At 35.3% G+C, this 16983-nt stretch overlaps 1 protein-coding gene across 1 annotated transcript in view; it reads left to right on the top strand.

The window, feature by feature from the left end:
* DNTT (DNA nucleotidylexotransferase) overlaps positions 1-16983 on the top strand; it is an 87570-nt gene that overhangs the window by 15353 nt on the left and 55234 nt on the right. Inside the window, exons 4-7 of the mRNA XM_050337910.1 lie at positions 5329-5499; positions 6773-6844; positions 10058-10181; positions 11463-11595. Coding sequence (XP_050193867.1) covers positions 5329-5499; positions 6773-6844; positions 10058-10181; positions 11463-11595 — 500 coding nt within the window. The remainder of the gene's footprint in view (positions 1-5328; positions 5500-6772; positions 6845-10057; positions 10182-11462; positions 11596-16983) is intronic.

Here is a 16983-nt window from a genome sequence, read left to right as displayed (position 1 = left end):
AAACACAAAGTAAGGATTATTTGAATGAAAGGGGCATTCTAAAACTCTGGTCAGTTTTGAATGGGTATCAAACACTGCTGACGCTGATGTTATGAGAACTAGGATCCATCCTTTTGATTTATAATTTACTAAATAAACTTCGAGTAGAAAACAGTTAGTGAGAGGGAAAGCAATTTAACTCAAATTGCTTTTCTGAGTATAGTAGTTTTTCAAAGAGGTATCATGAAGGTTTTTTCCTTTTTTTTTTTTTTTAATCACACTTTGCTGTTTAGCTCTTTGGTGAATTTAATTTACCCGTACAATGGTATGTTCATATTTTTTTAATTTGTGCTGCAGTAGTGTTTACAGGCTCAAGTGAAATAGGAGCCTTTTTTATAAGAGATGCTGTACAAGCACTTTGTAAAAGACGGTTCAAGCCCTGGAGTGTTCACAGTTTTTACAGGCAGTGAACGAAAGATAACGAGAGGCAATGGCAGGGAGGTGTGAAGCAGCTTTCCAAAGTCTCACAGCAGAGGAGTTGAATGTAGGCATGGGAATAAGACAAGTGCCCTGTCCATGAAGCTGTAATGATTTCTTTACAAAACAGATTAGATTTAAAATATGGTTTTTGGTATGGTAATACTGGTGACTTTTTTCCTAGCAGAGTCTTAATCTGAATTTTTTGAAGACTATTTTGCAAATAGCAGTGAAACTGCTCTGGCAGTCTTGTTGAAATGAGCAGGATAGGATGAAGCATAGCATGGGACCATAAGTATCTTTTGCTTTTCTGCATGACTTTTACTCTGATATTCATAGTGAATGTTATTGGGTCAGCTGTTCAAATGGCAGAAACCACCATAGCCTTATGGATTATTATTATTTTTTCCCGAAATCATTCTCATACATTAGTTGAGAATCTTGCTCTTTGTGTTGGTTCCACTTCTTTAATTTTTAGCATTTATGTTATTTTGGTGTGCATTTTTACATGTGTAAGATGCTTATGGGAAATTTGCATTGTTAATGACATTTTATCTTATTTAGAAATGAGTTTCAAAATTTCTGTGTATCTATATCTATCATCTTCCTTATTTTTAACACCGTAATAAAATTTTTGTGTACTTTTGGGATTTTTCCATAGTCCAAGACTCATGTACATACTTTCCACAATTTCAGGAACAGAGGTAAAATTTGCAATAACTCAAGAAATGAAATGTAGGCCAACTATCATACTGAATTAGAACAGACCCTGCAGAATACCCTGAAGATTATGAAAATCCCATGTTCTGTAAAAGTCCAGAATTTTAGTTTCCTTTTAACTGGTACTTTTTCAACAGGAAATCTGAATGTTAATCTGATTGATAATATGATGGCAAGGTTTACATTAAAGGAGGGGTCAGTAATTTTTCCTTTTTATGTCACTGTAAGAAAACTTCACCAGAGATCTACTAGATTGCAAGATTTTTCTTAGCTAATATAAGAGTTTTATGTGCTTTTCCCTATGGAATATTGTTCATTGTGAGCTATACTATTCAATAGACAGCACCTCCAATTACTTTCTTTAAAAAACTTCATCAGAAAGAACGTCAAAAGCAGTTTTATTTAAAAAGACAAATCTGTAATTAGTTGCAGGCAACATTTGGTTGTTTTGGTTTTGGTTTTTTTTTGTACAGCGAATAATGAATATTCAATAATCTTTAATTGTTTATTTTAAGCAGCTTAATGAGCTTCACAAAGGCAGGAAAACACTGAAAAATGCAAACTAGAATCATAAAAATGCTTTGATTATATTTTCTTGTTGACTATCAACAACCTCTAAGGAAAATGCTACATGAGATTGTCTTTTTCAACAGCGATGGTGACACAGCTTTTCTGAAAACTGCCCTCCTGCTAGTAGGAAGGGACTAATACCTCTCTAGAGCAGCAGTGGTGCTGGTATATGCAGACACATTTATCACAGTGGCTGATTATTCGGTGTAGAACACAATTGTTTAGATGTGCATGTGAGAGGCTGCCTGTAGGGAGTGAGAAAAAAACATCCCCAGACTTTCTGAGCATCCTAATCAAGAGCATGACTTTGCCAGTATCTGCCATTAATACAAACTGCTGAGCAGCTACTTTTGAGAACTATTTTCTGACAATCTTATCAGTAGAGACTATTTTAACAAGAAGGTAGCAATTATATCTTTTTAGTTCTGCCTCTGATTAACGCTGTTAGTGCTAACAGGAGTAGGAAATCTCTTGCCAAACACTGCTTTCTTGAGTATTCATATGTACAGATTATAGAGAGAAAAAGGAAGCAAAAGTAGTCGTAATTTTGAGAGCGGAACAGTAAATCTTACTTGAAGCAAAAATCAGCATCTTCTACTGCCTAGTAGGAAAGAATTTTTGAAGCTGATAAAGGATAAAAATAGTAAGAACTTGGGAGATCTGAAAAACCCCATAGCAGAGGAAACATCTGACTCCTGTCACCCCACCTGTAAAATATATTTTCCCATTTGCTTTGCAATACTCTCTATGCTCTTTTTTTTTTCCATATAAAAACTGGGATGAATCCATATTGCTCATGACCTCAGATTGGTAGTTTCACCTTTTCCTGCATTAGTTCTCTTTCTAAATGGAAACTATAACGTGCACCTGTCTCTCACCAAAAAGTATGTAATTGCGTACAACATAGTCTGTCAAATAAATAAAAATCTTAAACGTGGAAAAAAGAATAGCAGCTGAATAAATCCAACTGTAAGAGCTTAAACACAGCTGTTAGGAAGCTAAGGTTTGTGCATTATTTTTCTAATAGATTGTTTTTCAGATTGTTTTGGTTTGTTGGGTTTTTTTGTTTTGGTTGGGTTTTTATGTTGTTTTTTTCCCCTCCCCCAAAGGAGCACTCTCTCCTCTCCCCTTTGATTCCCTGTACCCAAAGGTTAGTTGAATGTGAATAGTAGTCAAAACTTCCAGATCAAGCATATTGCTAAACAGCTGTCTTTATCATGAAGTCTTTCATGAAATGTTATGAAAATGGAATTGCACAGCCCTTACTAATCAGGGTAGCTGATAAATAAATATGCAGCTAAAGGAAGGATTCTTCCAGTGAGACAGACAACAGGTGACTGATTCTTAGATCAAGGAGTGAAGTAATACTGATGATACAGAATAAAGCAAATTATCTGCAGCAAGCCCTGATTATTTTTATACCCTTTAACATATTAGTGCACACATATAAAAGGAAAGTGGTTTTGTTCAGCCAAGTTACCTATTTCTTCTAGAGAGATACTGTCAAACTCAGTAAGATCTCATTTTTGTTTTTTTAAGAGGGAAGTTTTTGCAAATCCTAGGGTCAGTAAAGGCAATGTTTTCTTGAAGATTTTGAGTAAAACCTTCATTTTGCTTCAATGAGAATATAATGTTTATTATCTAAACAACTCATCATGTCAGATGGTCTGTTTTTCTACAACTGACCAAACAGTGAAATGTAATATGTGAAAAGTACATTTAATTTCAGGAAGTTGTTCTGTTTTAACAATGTAAATTATGGTAGCTAAAGTAAAATCTTGTTGTTTAAATCAGGCAGTATTCCTTCAATGCAGGGTGACAGATGCCATTCTCTATTCCACATATGTAATAAAGAGTTGACTTTGCTGGATTTGCTGTCACATCAGTTAGTGGGCTGGAGACAGACTCACCTGGAGATATTACACATGTAGCATTTAGGGTGTACAAGGCCTGCTGGTTTTTACTTGGCTTTATCTTTGACTGTGAAGCACAGTAATGGTAAGATAAAAATCAAAGCAAAATCTAAAATTATTTTCCTTTGTACAAACTATATATTCATTACAAATTAAATGAAATTTGAGGCTAAACATGAACAGTGATCCCATAAACACTGAGGGCAGGAAAAAGAAGTTTAATCTTACTCCTTCCTACTATCCTCTGTAGTCATTGCTCTGGTAAGCCATTTGCTGTCTCTTTTTGTCGTATCACAGGGTGTTACTCATTCCAAAAGCATTTCTGAACAGGCACTTGGGCTACAGCCCCTTGAAGTGGTAATTGTGGGCAGATGCAAACTGACAGCCACTTCTTCGGGGGCTTTTTTTGTGATGCCTTGTGGGTCACAGAGGAAACAGGAGTAAGGTGGAAAACAGGAAGGATGAGCAGCAACTGATGTAGTGGAACACAAGGCTGGGATTTGCCAGCTGCTCGAGAGCCTACCTGAAGAGTAGGAACGGGCGTCTCTGGCAGGAGTGCAGTTTGCAATGCAGTGCAGGCTCTTTGCAAGGCTGGGCTTGTTCCTGGGCTCTACTTAGCCTGCCCTCTGCCATTTGAACCGTGCACAAGAGCACCCTGAATGGCCAAGTGTGGGATATGTTTTAGGTAAATATTCTGAACAGTGAAAATCTCTTCTGGAACACTTTTAAACATTTCTGAAGTAACCACTTAATTTTGCAGTCTTGAAAATTTTTGATGTTTGTGAAAGGTTTCAATAAGAACTTGGATTTCCAGCTGTTGATCAGCTACAAACCTTCATAAGTTCTTAGGTTATTCACGAACTTATTTTGCAGCATTTGTTTTCTGTCAAAACCTCGTATCCTACAATGGGAAACAACAACAAAAAAATACCTCTATACCACTGGGCAGTCTGTTCCCTGCATTTCATTTTTAAAAATTGCTGCTATCAAAATAGATAGATGGATATATATCTATATAAGGAGGGAGATAAACCTCAAAGCTGCATAAATTGCATATGGATAGTTTAAAATAAAAAATTTATGTGGGCTTTCTCCAGATATTTTTGAGTGTAATGTCAAATAAACCAAACCTTGGACAGCTGAAGAACCATAAAGAAAATGTGTTTCTATTTGAATGGGTTATACATCTGAAAAACAAGGAAAAGACTGTTGGTTTCCTAAATTACTAAATAGAGGCATGGCTACACGTTCAAAAAGAAGGTGGTGGCTTCCAGTATTGCCACAGACTCATATTTGGTTATGTCTGAAATTGCAGATGTCACATACTGGCCTGCTGGATTATTTATGGTTGTGCATAATTCTAAAAATTATGGCTCTATTTCACATTGATTTAATAAGATCTTCACAAAATATTTTCAAGTTTGTTACAGGTCAAAATATTTTCTTACATTTTTCTCTAAAATAAAATTTTTATGATTCCTGGAAAATTTCAAGTGGTTAGAAAATTAGACTGGGTTTTTTATTTTTTAAATGAACTTTCTCTTTTCATGCTAGTGTAAAGAAGTAATTCTTGAATTAGAATACAAAGTAACCTCTCTAAGGAATATACTGAATATTTTCAGCTTTTATGAAACTTTGATTTTTCTTTCTCTACCTCTCCTCACCCCAGGATGCCTTTGAGATAATGGCTGAAAATTATGAGTTCAAAGAAAATGAAATATTCTGCCTGGAATTTCTGAGGGCAGCTTCTTTGCTGAAATATCTTCCATTTCCAGTAACCAGAATGAAAGATATACAAGGGTTGCCCTGCATAGGAGACCAAGTCAGAGATGTCATTGAGGTAATGTACTTCTGAATTATCTGTCAGTTGATTCTTTTACAGATCTACATTTAGAGGTCACAGAGAGCAGCACTGATATCTGTGTGTATGTAAACAGCCTTCTGTATTTCCTGTAATATGGATGTATTATCCTTGTTACTAAGAATGAAATGATTTCTGGAAATATTTTGTAGTAACATGAGGTTCTGCCATGGAATCCCCACCCTGAGGAACAAAGGTAACTAGTGAATAAATAGTGTTAAATAGTGCAGTATCAACTTTACATGTCATTTTTAAAGGCTCACACTGATTTGGGTACAACAGGTTAACTGTTAACAGTTTTGCTCATGTGACTACTGCCCTTTGCTCACCTGAATGCTTTATTAGAAATACTATTTTTGCAAAACTTCTAAATATTTCAGTACTTTAATGTTAAGTCCTACCTTGCTATAGCAAGTTATATATAGTTGTAGCAAAACCTTTTATCCAGGTGATGGATGAACTTTACACTCTTCTTGGAACTTTGAGTATTCCCTACGTTTTTCTTTACTTCTTAGCCTTTTCAGGACCCTACATCTTAGGTGCTGTTATTCCAGCTGCTCAGAGGGTCTCAGCTGTCTGGAGGGGTCATTGCTGAGTGTTATGCTCCTTGTTTGCCTCATTCCACCAGTTAAAAATGTAGCCTCTGCAGTGCTTTTTGTACCTACTACCTGGGGGCTGGGAATTCAGTTATGATCCCACAGAAAATAGGGTGATTTATTTGGGTTGTATTGATGGGGCTTTATGTTTGTTTTGGTTTTAGTTTTTATCAGAAAAACTAGAAGAACTGTACACTTGAGAAAAAATATGTTTGTTCTTAACATGCTTTTATTTTTAGGAGAAGTAAACTGAACCAAATAATGAAATCTAATTTTCAGGACAAGTCATTGATAGTTTATGATAAATAAGTGCTATCTGACTGTGAATTTATGAGTAAATAAGGACTGTGAAATGTATTCCATGGTCCCAGTTTCTGCTTCATCCTTGAGTAAATTTATGAGTAAATGAGTACAGTGAAATTTATTCTGTGGTTCGAGTTTCTCCTTCATCCTTCAGTAATTTTCTGTCTTTAAAAAGATTCCAGAATTTGATCCTAATGCAGTAAAACAATATGTTAACTAAAGGTTATTTTCACGTTTGTACAGATTGATAAAACTTGCTTTTAGATTGTTTTACTAAATCTTATCACCGTGGTAAGATTTTACAATTGTTTTTTCAAATTTATTTTGTATAAGTAACATTTTTCTTTGTTTAGGGGATTATTGAAGAAGGAGAGAGTTCTAGAGTTAAAGAAGTGTTAAATGATGAGCGATACAAGGCTTTTAAGGTAAATCCTTTGAGTTTTGTTGCTGTAGTTTAAAATTTCCCTCCCTTTAGTAGAACTTAGACATAACCATTGATTTTATTATAAAGGAACAATTGATATCAAGTGCAAAGAAAGAAAGGTCTTAAATAAAAAGAAAAGGTGATCGAGAAATTGATAGAGTAAGGAATAATGGTGAAATCATTTTCTAGTTTTAATTAACATGATGCATATGTAGTTCCTCTTAAGCTTGAACTAAACCATCCCCTTTTCCTGAAAGCTAATGTGATGCATACTCTTTGCTATAATGTTGGGTTTATTTCTGCCTCAGTTGATTATCATTTTGACACTATAACATCTTATTCTGGCATTAAGAAAATTAAGAAAAGGTGAAGAAGATGACTCAAATCTGTTATAATTCTCTTTGGTGTGAGGCAGAAGGAAGAGGACTGGAGATATTTCTGTCTTAGGCAGATTGTAGAGTCATAGTCACACTACTTCATAGTTGCAGGGAATCTAAACCACATAAATATTGCAGTTCTCATTTCTGAAATGTTAATTGAATTCTTCATTGGAAATATATAAACTATATATATGAACAAATATATTTTTCAATTTTATCTGCAGTTTTAGTCTCTATAAAAACACTGTTTCTGTCTTCAGAAAAAATTAAAACAGAGAGTAAATCAAATGAAACTGTTTAACTCTCCCCTGCATTACTTACTTTTACTTCAGCTATCACAAGGCTCTTCCATTCTCTCTGACCTATGATACAGGTATGAACTGATGTCCAGGGACAGTTGTTGATGAATCTCTAGCAATATTCAGAAGAGAGGTGTAGATTCACATGTATAGCAGGATTCATGAACCAGACTTATTAATTCACGATTGCACTATTGCATGATTGAGGATCAGTCATCAAATCTGATATTTTGGGGTTCTAATCTCTTGGAGATTAGAATAAAACCTATCAGAGGAAAAATTCTCAAATACTCTTTATGCGTTGTTTCACATGCAAAATGTAAACGAACTTATTGGCCAAGCAAATGTCTTGACATTTTGGCTAAATTGGTTGTAAACACTTGTTTCCACCAGTTTCTTTATGTATTTCTAAGGAAACCAAGAAGAATCTCATATTAGTGAATTCCTAGATTTTACTGTTCAGCATGGTCATGGTGACTGCTGCATAACTCATCATGACTTAAAAGATCACTGCTGGCCCCAGAAACATAGTTATCAAATGACTGAATTAAATTACAGTCTGTGTTTTAGATGTAGGATACTTGAATTGACATGGTCAGTTTGCCTCCTTATGGAGGGGATGCTGCAGAGAATGAATAATAATGTATATTATTATATGTAATTAATGTAATAAATGTAGTTTATTTCACAAGCTGAAAAAAAGCAATGGCTGAATACATAATTGGAGAAATGGGCTACCTGCTACTTGTGCTGCACTGCTGGCAGCATCTCTCAATTGACATCTATAAATATACCAAATAATAATGGATCTTTGTATGGTAAGAAAAAAATGCAGTGGTTTCTCCCCCCCCCCCCTAAAAATTTGAACAGTGGCGTAGAATCCATTTTCTTTAGTTCTCTATCCCGGCATTAATTAAGTCTCTTAGAATCATTTCAAAACCCAGTAATAGACCCTTTTGAAAATCTTCTAGCACTAGCAAAAACATTAAAAGATAGCAATCTAAGCATTAAAAAAAATCACATTCTTTCATAAGCACCTACGATTCAGACAAAGAATAGGTAATTTCATCCATTATATGCAAAATGTAGAGTTATTCCTATTTAACATTATCCATGATTTTAATTTTTCTCTTTGCTTTATCTTAATTATTTCCAAAGAATTAATCTCTTTAGAAAAACACAAAATAAAACTAGCATGGTTGGAATTCAGAGGTTATAGATTCAATGGAAAACTACAGTTATTTGTGTCTTACACAGCTACTCATTGAATTCCTTAAAAGTACAAAGAAACTATGGAGAGCTTCGGTATTGACAAACTGAACATAAAGAATGTGCTTTCAAGCAAGCATGAAAGTTTCCCCTCTTGCTTTTATATCACTGTTCATCTGCGATATTGATCCACTGAATAACGCTTACAACTGTGACATTTTTCTTTACATCCTTTTGCGGGGAATAATTTAGTGTACAAATTTACTTTGGAATAAATGGAATACAGCCACACAAAACCTTCAGAGACTGGTAGATTTGGGCATTTTTGTTTTGTTTTATTTTGTTTGGTTTTTTTTTCTTTTTCCCAATAAGCAAAATATTGACACGTGTACTCCAAATAAGATGTATAGGAATTTAGCTTGGCTCATGTGAGGACTTAAAATCATAAGGCTATTTACAATATGCAAGAAAACAAAAGTTAGTTTTTACTTGAAATGGAATTGCCTTTTGGAAAACAATATTTGTAGTGACCTCCAACAGATATCTTATAAAATGCAATATAAGAATCATGGAATGGTTTGGGCTGGAAAGAATCTGAAAGATCATCTCATTCCAACTCCCTTGCCGTGGGCAGAGACACCTTCTACTAGGTCAGGTAGCTCAAAGCCCCATCGAACCTGGCCTTGAACACTTCCAGGGATGGGCAAGAATAGATTAGTTGCCTTTATGTACTTATAATCTTTCTCCATGTAGCACTGAGACCCAGTTGTCCTCAGTGCAGAATTTCAGGATCCCAAGGGCTCCCACTGACCCCGTCTCTCAGCAGTGCTACAACACCAACATCATCTATACAACTGAGAGCTGGTGCTACGTGTAATACAAAACCATAATGTCAGTCAAAGTATGGATGGTCTTTTGACACCTCTTATTGTATGAAGGGAGTGAAAGGGAATACAGCTACTTAATGTTACTTTTGTATTTCTGTTAAGAAATGGAGTAAAAATAAATACTACCCTTATTTCAAACCTTAGTTAAAAGTGTGCGTTTAGGTAAATTACATAAAGGTACTGGACTACTACTGTATTCTTGTTTAGATTTCACTTTAATGAGAATTCTCCATGTATAAAACCAGCTCTCTGCTCAATATAGCTATGCAAAGAAGGGAAGCTGAATCTGTATGTTTGCATTACACTATTATAGATCATCACTGTAGAATTAACTATGCCCATTATTTTCCTTGTGAAACCTTATTGTTACCTACTTATTATTAATTCACTGCTTCTTTAGAAAACAACACTCAAATGTATGTTTTTGTACTGATTTTAGCAATTTACTTCAGTCTTTGGAGTGGGAGTGAAGACATCTGAGAAATGGTTCAGAATGGGTTTGCGAACAGTGGAAGAGTTAAGAGCTAACAAGAGCCTCAAGCTGTCCAAAATGCAGAAAGCAGGTAAGGTAAAAGTGTAACAAAAATTTCTATGTCAGTGCTCAAAGAACTTGGTAACAGAATCACAGGAGGAGACAAAGTTTATTTATACATCGGTTTTCTTGCTGCAGGGTCTTGTGAATACTGAATTATTAGGTTTAACAGAGCTGCTAATTAAAAATGGTGTCATTGAAAACATAGGAATATGCATACTTTTAAATTGCTTACACAAATACCAAATGAAATCTCTCATACACAAAACTATTAATGGTTTATTATTACACGGGTTGTGAAAATTGGAAAAAAAAAAAATTGGAAAAGTTCTGGAAAGCCCAAAACTACTTTTCAGAGGAGACCTGTCTCCTTCAAGGCAGCTGTACTTTAGTGATAAATCAAGATTTGTAATAAAGTACTTATAAAATTCTTTCTATAATCCTAGCACATCTGAGCTTTAAAATGCTAAATGTGGTCACATGAATAATGTTGCTTTCCCATAGATTTTTTGTGTTTGTGCTGTTTTCTTAAATAAAGGAATTCATTTAAACAAAGAAATTAATTCAATTAAGAAAAAATATTACATAACGTGAAATTATAATAATGTAACTTTATTTTTGCATTAAATTCATGTGGTTTACATCACCTCGGAATCCCTTGGATCAACTTTACTACATTCATGTCTCTTTGTTCTTTTTTCTTTTATGTATCATATCCAAACATGAAACAATTTACAGAACTGGGCTATTGCAACACAAGTTCTGTGATCAAAAATAAGATAGGTAGGATCCACCTTAATTTTGGGAAGGCTGCCTTTTAAAGCAGAGCATCCAAAAATGCCATTGGTGGGAGCTGGTAGGGAAGTCCAGAATAACTTGTAAATATTCAGGTTCTCAGGAAGTGGAGCAATTATTGTCACTGCTATATTGACAAATGACCTGACAAGTAATAATGACAAAAATATATGTAAACTCTAAGGGCAATGATGAGGGAAGGAAGAGGCTGTCTCTGGCCTGTGATCCCTCACACCCAAGAGAGATCACAGAGACTGAATTCAGGAATGGTGGGGAGGAAGGAAAACCTGAAGGGGCTGGATCAAAATTTGTTTCTTCCCACAACATCCTGTAATTTCAGGGTCATGATGGAGCATTTCTTAGTTCTTGCCATTAGATAGGGTTCCCTTGCCCATGGTATGAGTTGTGTGGTTTGACTTCTTGATGACAGGTGGCTATTCACAAGGGCTCTGCATAATGCAGTGTAGATTTTGATAATTCCGTGGAGTGATCAGCACTTTTTGCCTTTGATTTCCAGGGTTTCTCTACTATGAGGACCTTGTTAGCTGTGTATCTAAGGCAGAAGCAGATGCAGTAACTTTGATTGTCAAGAATACTGTATCTACCTTTCTACCAGATGCTTTAGTTACCATAACGGGTGGTTTCAGGAGGTGAGTGAAAACAAATGGGGTCGCTTTGCTGTTTTATTCAGGTACATGAAAAAGAGATGTTGTGTATTGGAAAAATCAAAGAAGCTTGGTGGGAAGGTATCAGAGTTTGTTTTCAATTTTTTTTTTCCTGGGTTTGTTGTTTGCTTGTTTGTTTTTCAAACCAGAGGGCAATTCTGTAACATTCCCAGGTTGCTGTGTTTTGTTACTGTGAATGGTTGGTTTGTTAGAGCAAAATCTAAGAATAGCTCGATGGAAAAATGATGTTTAGATCATGTACTGTACTTGGATATCTTTTTTTCTCTTTCACTGGATCTGAATTCCTGAGGCTGAGACTATTGTAAGGCCATGCTTGAAGGAAAGATACAATAAATAGGCTTAAAGCAGTCTTGGATTTTTTGTTTTGGTTGTTTTTTTTTTGAGGGGGGAGGGAGTTGGTTTTTTTTTTTAAAAAGAGATCTTAAGTCATATGATTTTGAAATGTGCTGAGGCAGTTCGTAGTGTTAGAGGTAGACTTTAGAATAAACGCTTACTAAAATGACCATAAAGCAGTGACTAAACCAAAATATACACTAACCTCTGCATAGATGGAATGATCTCAGAATTTCTTTCCTGGCTGATTTTTGTTCCTAAAGCTTTTGGTCTTGTAAAACCAAACCTTAAGCTGTTCCTCAGAACATCCATAATTCGTTTGTTCAGGACTTACTTGAGAGCTTTCTTAAGGCCACACAGCAAAGTATTGAGACTGAGAGTAATCTTCTGGAGTTCTGTTTTCCTGGCTCTGTTCTCAGGCCTTCTTGTAGTACATGTCACTCATAAAGCAGAAATCCTTACTCAGCACCTTAGATCTCTTGCTGCTTAGTTTGTTACTTTGTAAAACTTTGTCTATATTTTCAGATAAATATCTTTCAGAAATACTTAAAGTATTCTCTTAGAACTCAAAATGCACAGTTCTGTAACTCTTATGCAACTAAAACTGGGATGAGAGCAAAAGACAAGAATGGTAACAATTAATGTATCACACGTGTGATTAAGTATTGTGAGCCTGGATAGGTTTACATAGACTCAGTCCAGCCTAAATTAAAACCTTATATGATTTCTATATACATGCACAAAGATTGTGCTGAATGTTTCTATAATCTTTGTACCATCTTATGATATTTATAATTATTCCTCATATATCCCATATTTATGGTAAGAACATTTGCAGCCTCCAGCTACATAATTTCTATGTAAGAGTGTGGTCAACCAGAAGCATTAGGCTTAAGTATGAACCCTGACCAGAGGTATAAGAAAAAGATCAATTTTTTATTCAAAACCTCAAGTGTTTAAGAGGCACGTGCTGACAACCTCTTTGCACCAATGTGAATCATTCAGGGACCTTGTGTTGTTAGTAACTTGTGTGTAACTGATTAACACATGTTTAGATGGGTCAGAGACTTACAGGTTATTATGCTGAAAACTCCCAGTTTCTTCATTATTTAAGTATATCTAAGTATGCCTAGTGAGTAATTCTGTGTTCCAGTTGCATGCCTTTAAATATACAAGAATATATTAAACTAAGTTTCAGTATGTCAGTCCTAAGTGATATTTTGCTAGCCCATGGAACATAAATGCTATGGTGTAGGATTTGTAGAAAACTTGATGGATTGGGATATCTTTATCAGGCACCTGTATTTTAATTGCTGAACTGCAATAGAGTTGATTTACATCTGTTCTTTTTTACCTGTCTCTTATGGTGACAGTGTTCTTCAGCAAGAAGTATGTGTAAGCTAAGTAGCTCTCAGTTTTCCGTTAACAAATTATTATTTAGTTTGTTCATAATTATATAAATATTTTAATAAAAGAAATAGACCAATTTGCTAAGTCAAACAACTTGATTCCCTTATACTGCACCTTGTACACTACTAACATAAGAGGAAAAAATAACTCCTGATTGCTCTGAATAATATATTAACTCACCAGGATCCAGGCTTGTCTTGCTTTGTATACCTGTTTCATAACTTGGATAAAGTTTGGCAGTTGATTCTTTTCCTCCACATTTGACCAGAAAGTTGAAAGTCAGGAGTCTCATAAACTTACTTTACTATGCACGAGGACTGGATGAATTACAAGGAGCAGAACTTCCATGGTGATCTACAGCCATGGAGATTCAATGGGGTAGAGAAGAGGGAAGTTACATTCTTTTTCCCAAACCTATTAAGCACACACATGGCTGGATATATTTAATGAAAGTAGACTTTTTCCTTTAAATTCCTGAAATGTCACGAAATCAGATGATGTAGAAATTATTTTAATCAAAATTAGAAAGAATAGTGTAAAATTCAAGTAAATAATAGGGTGTTTATTTGTTTGTTTGTTTTTAAATCCCAGCAAACTTTTTCATAGACTTTTTTTTTTTGTTTGATTTAGCTTTCACCTTTAGTCTTCTGTATGGCTTTTTTTATTTGCCTTGTAAAAAGTAAAAGTGTTGTGATGTCAACCATTCCATATCTTTCTAATTTGAAATCATTCAGGAGCAGCAATTAATAAATTATTGAAGTCTGCATGAGTTTATCCCTTGCTGCTTTCCTACAGGAACCCTTAGCTAACTGCCTGTAAAACATACTCCTCAAGTTTCAGTTAGTATATTTTCATATAAGAGGTTGTGAGAATTTTTTCTTGTTTTTCCGTCCTTTTCCAACATTTATCTGGGTCATTTTGAAACAGAAATTACAGCCCTGAAATGCATGGAAATACAGAAATAGAGCAATTGTAGTTATGAAATAGATAAATCACACCCACATGGTGTGGAATGTATTTCATTGTCTATCTATGGAGGGTGTCAGCTTGACTGCAGAGAAGGAAGTACTGAATATGCTGATAATGCAATATAAATCATACCATGGACAATGTTATCAGAAAGACTGAATTTGCCATAGAGTCTGTTTGAATTGGCATGGCATTATTTTCAGTGCTCAGCCTTTCTTATTTTGAAATTTAAGTTAATAAGACAAATTCCGACATGGGGAATAGCACCTCATATTACAAGTTACAAAAGCCACTAAGGGTAAAGTTTCCCTTCCACCATTCAGTTAAACAGAAGCCCTGGGATAGGGAGAAAAGAAACTTTATTCTAGCATGCAACATCCCTGATTACTGTGTTTGTCTCGACTATATCCAAGGCAGAAGTGAGGAGTGTAATTGAGGCTAAAGTGTGTCATCACTTTTAAAGAAGAGTTGAACGGTGGATCTGACAACTTTTGTTACTGATTATAAAAAAAGTTATTTTATACTATGAAGAGAATTAAGGATTTTTCCATAGTAATAGCATTATGTCATCTTCTGTATATCACTGCATGTTACCGAAAATTTGTTTCCTATTAACAGTGTGTTAATGCTACTGATACCTTGGAGTTTTGATGTTTTGATTTTTTAAATTTTTGTAGACCTTAGAAGTAGTTATGTAGTAAATGTAGATTTTAGAGTAGCAGCATATTATCCCTTTACCCTTAACACACCAGCTCAAACCCCTGTTACCCATTCCCATATCAATTCCCTAAATTCCATAGCCTGTTTAGTCTCTTTTTCAAGGTAGAATTGTAGAAGAACACCCTAACCCTACGGAACAAGATATAACCATAGACCCAACAACCTTCAGGCCTAGAATTCTGGAAGGCCTCCAAGGACATTACGTGCTCTGAGGAAGATGAAGATGAGGGGGTCCCAAAACGCCCCCAGACCCAATTCCCAAGAGGCGTGGCGGGGGCAGAACCTGGGTGGTAGCTGGACGGGATTGGGTGAAAATCATTATAAAAACTGTGGACATCTGTATTTCGGGAGCGCGCTGGGGTATTCCAGAAAGCCTGGGGACTCATTGAAACTTTTGTATCCTTATCTTATCTCCTACCTAATTTGGCTTGGAGTCTTTTTTTCCCCACAGCCATTTAGGCAACACTATTAATAATATTAGCATTGTTGTAGGATTGTTAGTAAAGACAAGTAGACAAAGAACTTCACAGTAGGTTTCATGGCAGTGAAACTGGAGGAATTTTCTCCTTTTTCCTGTAGTTCCCTATTAATATATGGCTTCAGAGTAACTTCAAGAAAAAGTTGTCGTGCACTGAAGCATTATCACTATGTTTTGTAAAACCCTGGGTTTTAGCTAATTTGATTTAGCTGCTGATATTTGGGTTTGCCACAAGAGATGATCTAAGCTGAGGGCTTCCTAAGAGCAAAAATGCTTGGAGGATTATATACTATATCTAGTTTATGGATTCAGTCTCTTTACTGAACATTCATATCTCAATACATTCACCCAAAACCTCCAAATTTCACTGGAGAAATTCAGAAAAGGATCTGGAATAAGAATTACATACAGTAGTGAGAGTATTTTATATATTACTGTGTCTTCAATATGCACTTATTTTTTAGAAAGATATCTAGGCATCCTCTTGGTATTATGATTTCACTTCTGAGTTTCTCAAATGATATTTACCTAGACATACTTTTATTGGCTTCTGTCTTTGCCTTAAGATGAAGTAGACTAAGGAGACACTGTGTTTCAGGTAATTTTTCTTACTGCAGTTCTGAAGAAGTTATCCAAGAGTCTTGGGCAATGCATCATGCAGAATAACTAGTGCCTCTTGTCTATTATTTGTCTTGGTGGGAGGCTAATTCCTTCATGCTGCATCAGTCTTCAGGGAATTTTTTGTCTCAGACTCTCATTACTAATTCTGTTCTAACATGAGCCTAATTGATTGATAGATCGCTATCTCCTTTCTTGAATTTTATATTATCTTTTAGAAATCAGGGTTTGACACTGTAACATTTGTAGATAAGAATTGTTAATAGAAAAGCAATGAAGGGAGCAAAGGACAGGGTCAGTGTGTTTGTCAGGCACCACTGCCATGCTTTTGTATATTACAGTGCAAAAGCTTCTTTCCTGTGTGCAGTGACATTTCCTACAAGGCAAAGGAATGCATAAAGCAATGACATGGGACAGAACTCTGGTCTTTCCTGTTCTGTACCAAGATAATAATTTAAAAATATCCCTCGCTTCTGTCTTGGAGATAAAGTAAAATGAAATAGCTGGGATAAAGAAACATTTTGAGAGATTATTTTGCAGGTTCATGCACTGGTAAATAACCAGTGTTATTGTGGCACCTTTGCTTCAGAGATGCGACTTCTGTATGGCACCTGGAATCACATTTATCCAACTGTGTTGGCACATAAATGAGAGAATGTAAGATTGAGTGTATGAAGAATATTATAATTCCCAAACTTTTGGTATTTACTCAAGACTTGGTGGTTTATTTAACTGAGCTCGTCCTGTGGTCTCTGAACTTCTGGATAAATCGTAGAACACTTGAACACAAGTTCTGATCCTAATAAGAGGATCTATTTGACCTT

Source organism: Myiozetetes cayanensis, unplaced genomic scaffold (assembly GCF_022539395.1).
Source record: "Myiozetetes cayanensis isolate MyiCay16 unplaced genomic scaffold, myiCay2020 scf10, whole genome shotgun sequence".
Lineage (NCBI taxonomy): Eukaryota > Metazoa > Chordata > Aves > Passeriformes > Tyrannidae > Myiozetetes > Myiozetetes cayanensis.
This window is presented reverse-complemented; position numbering and strand designations above follow the sequence as displayed.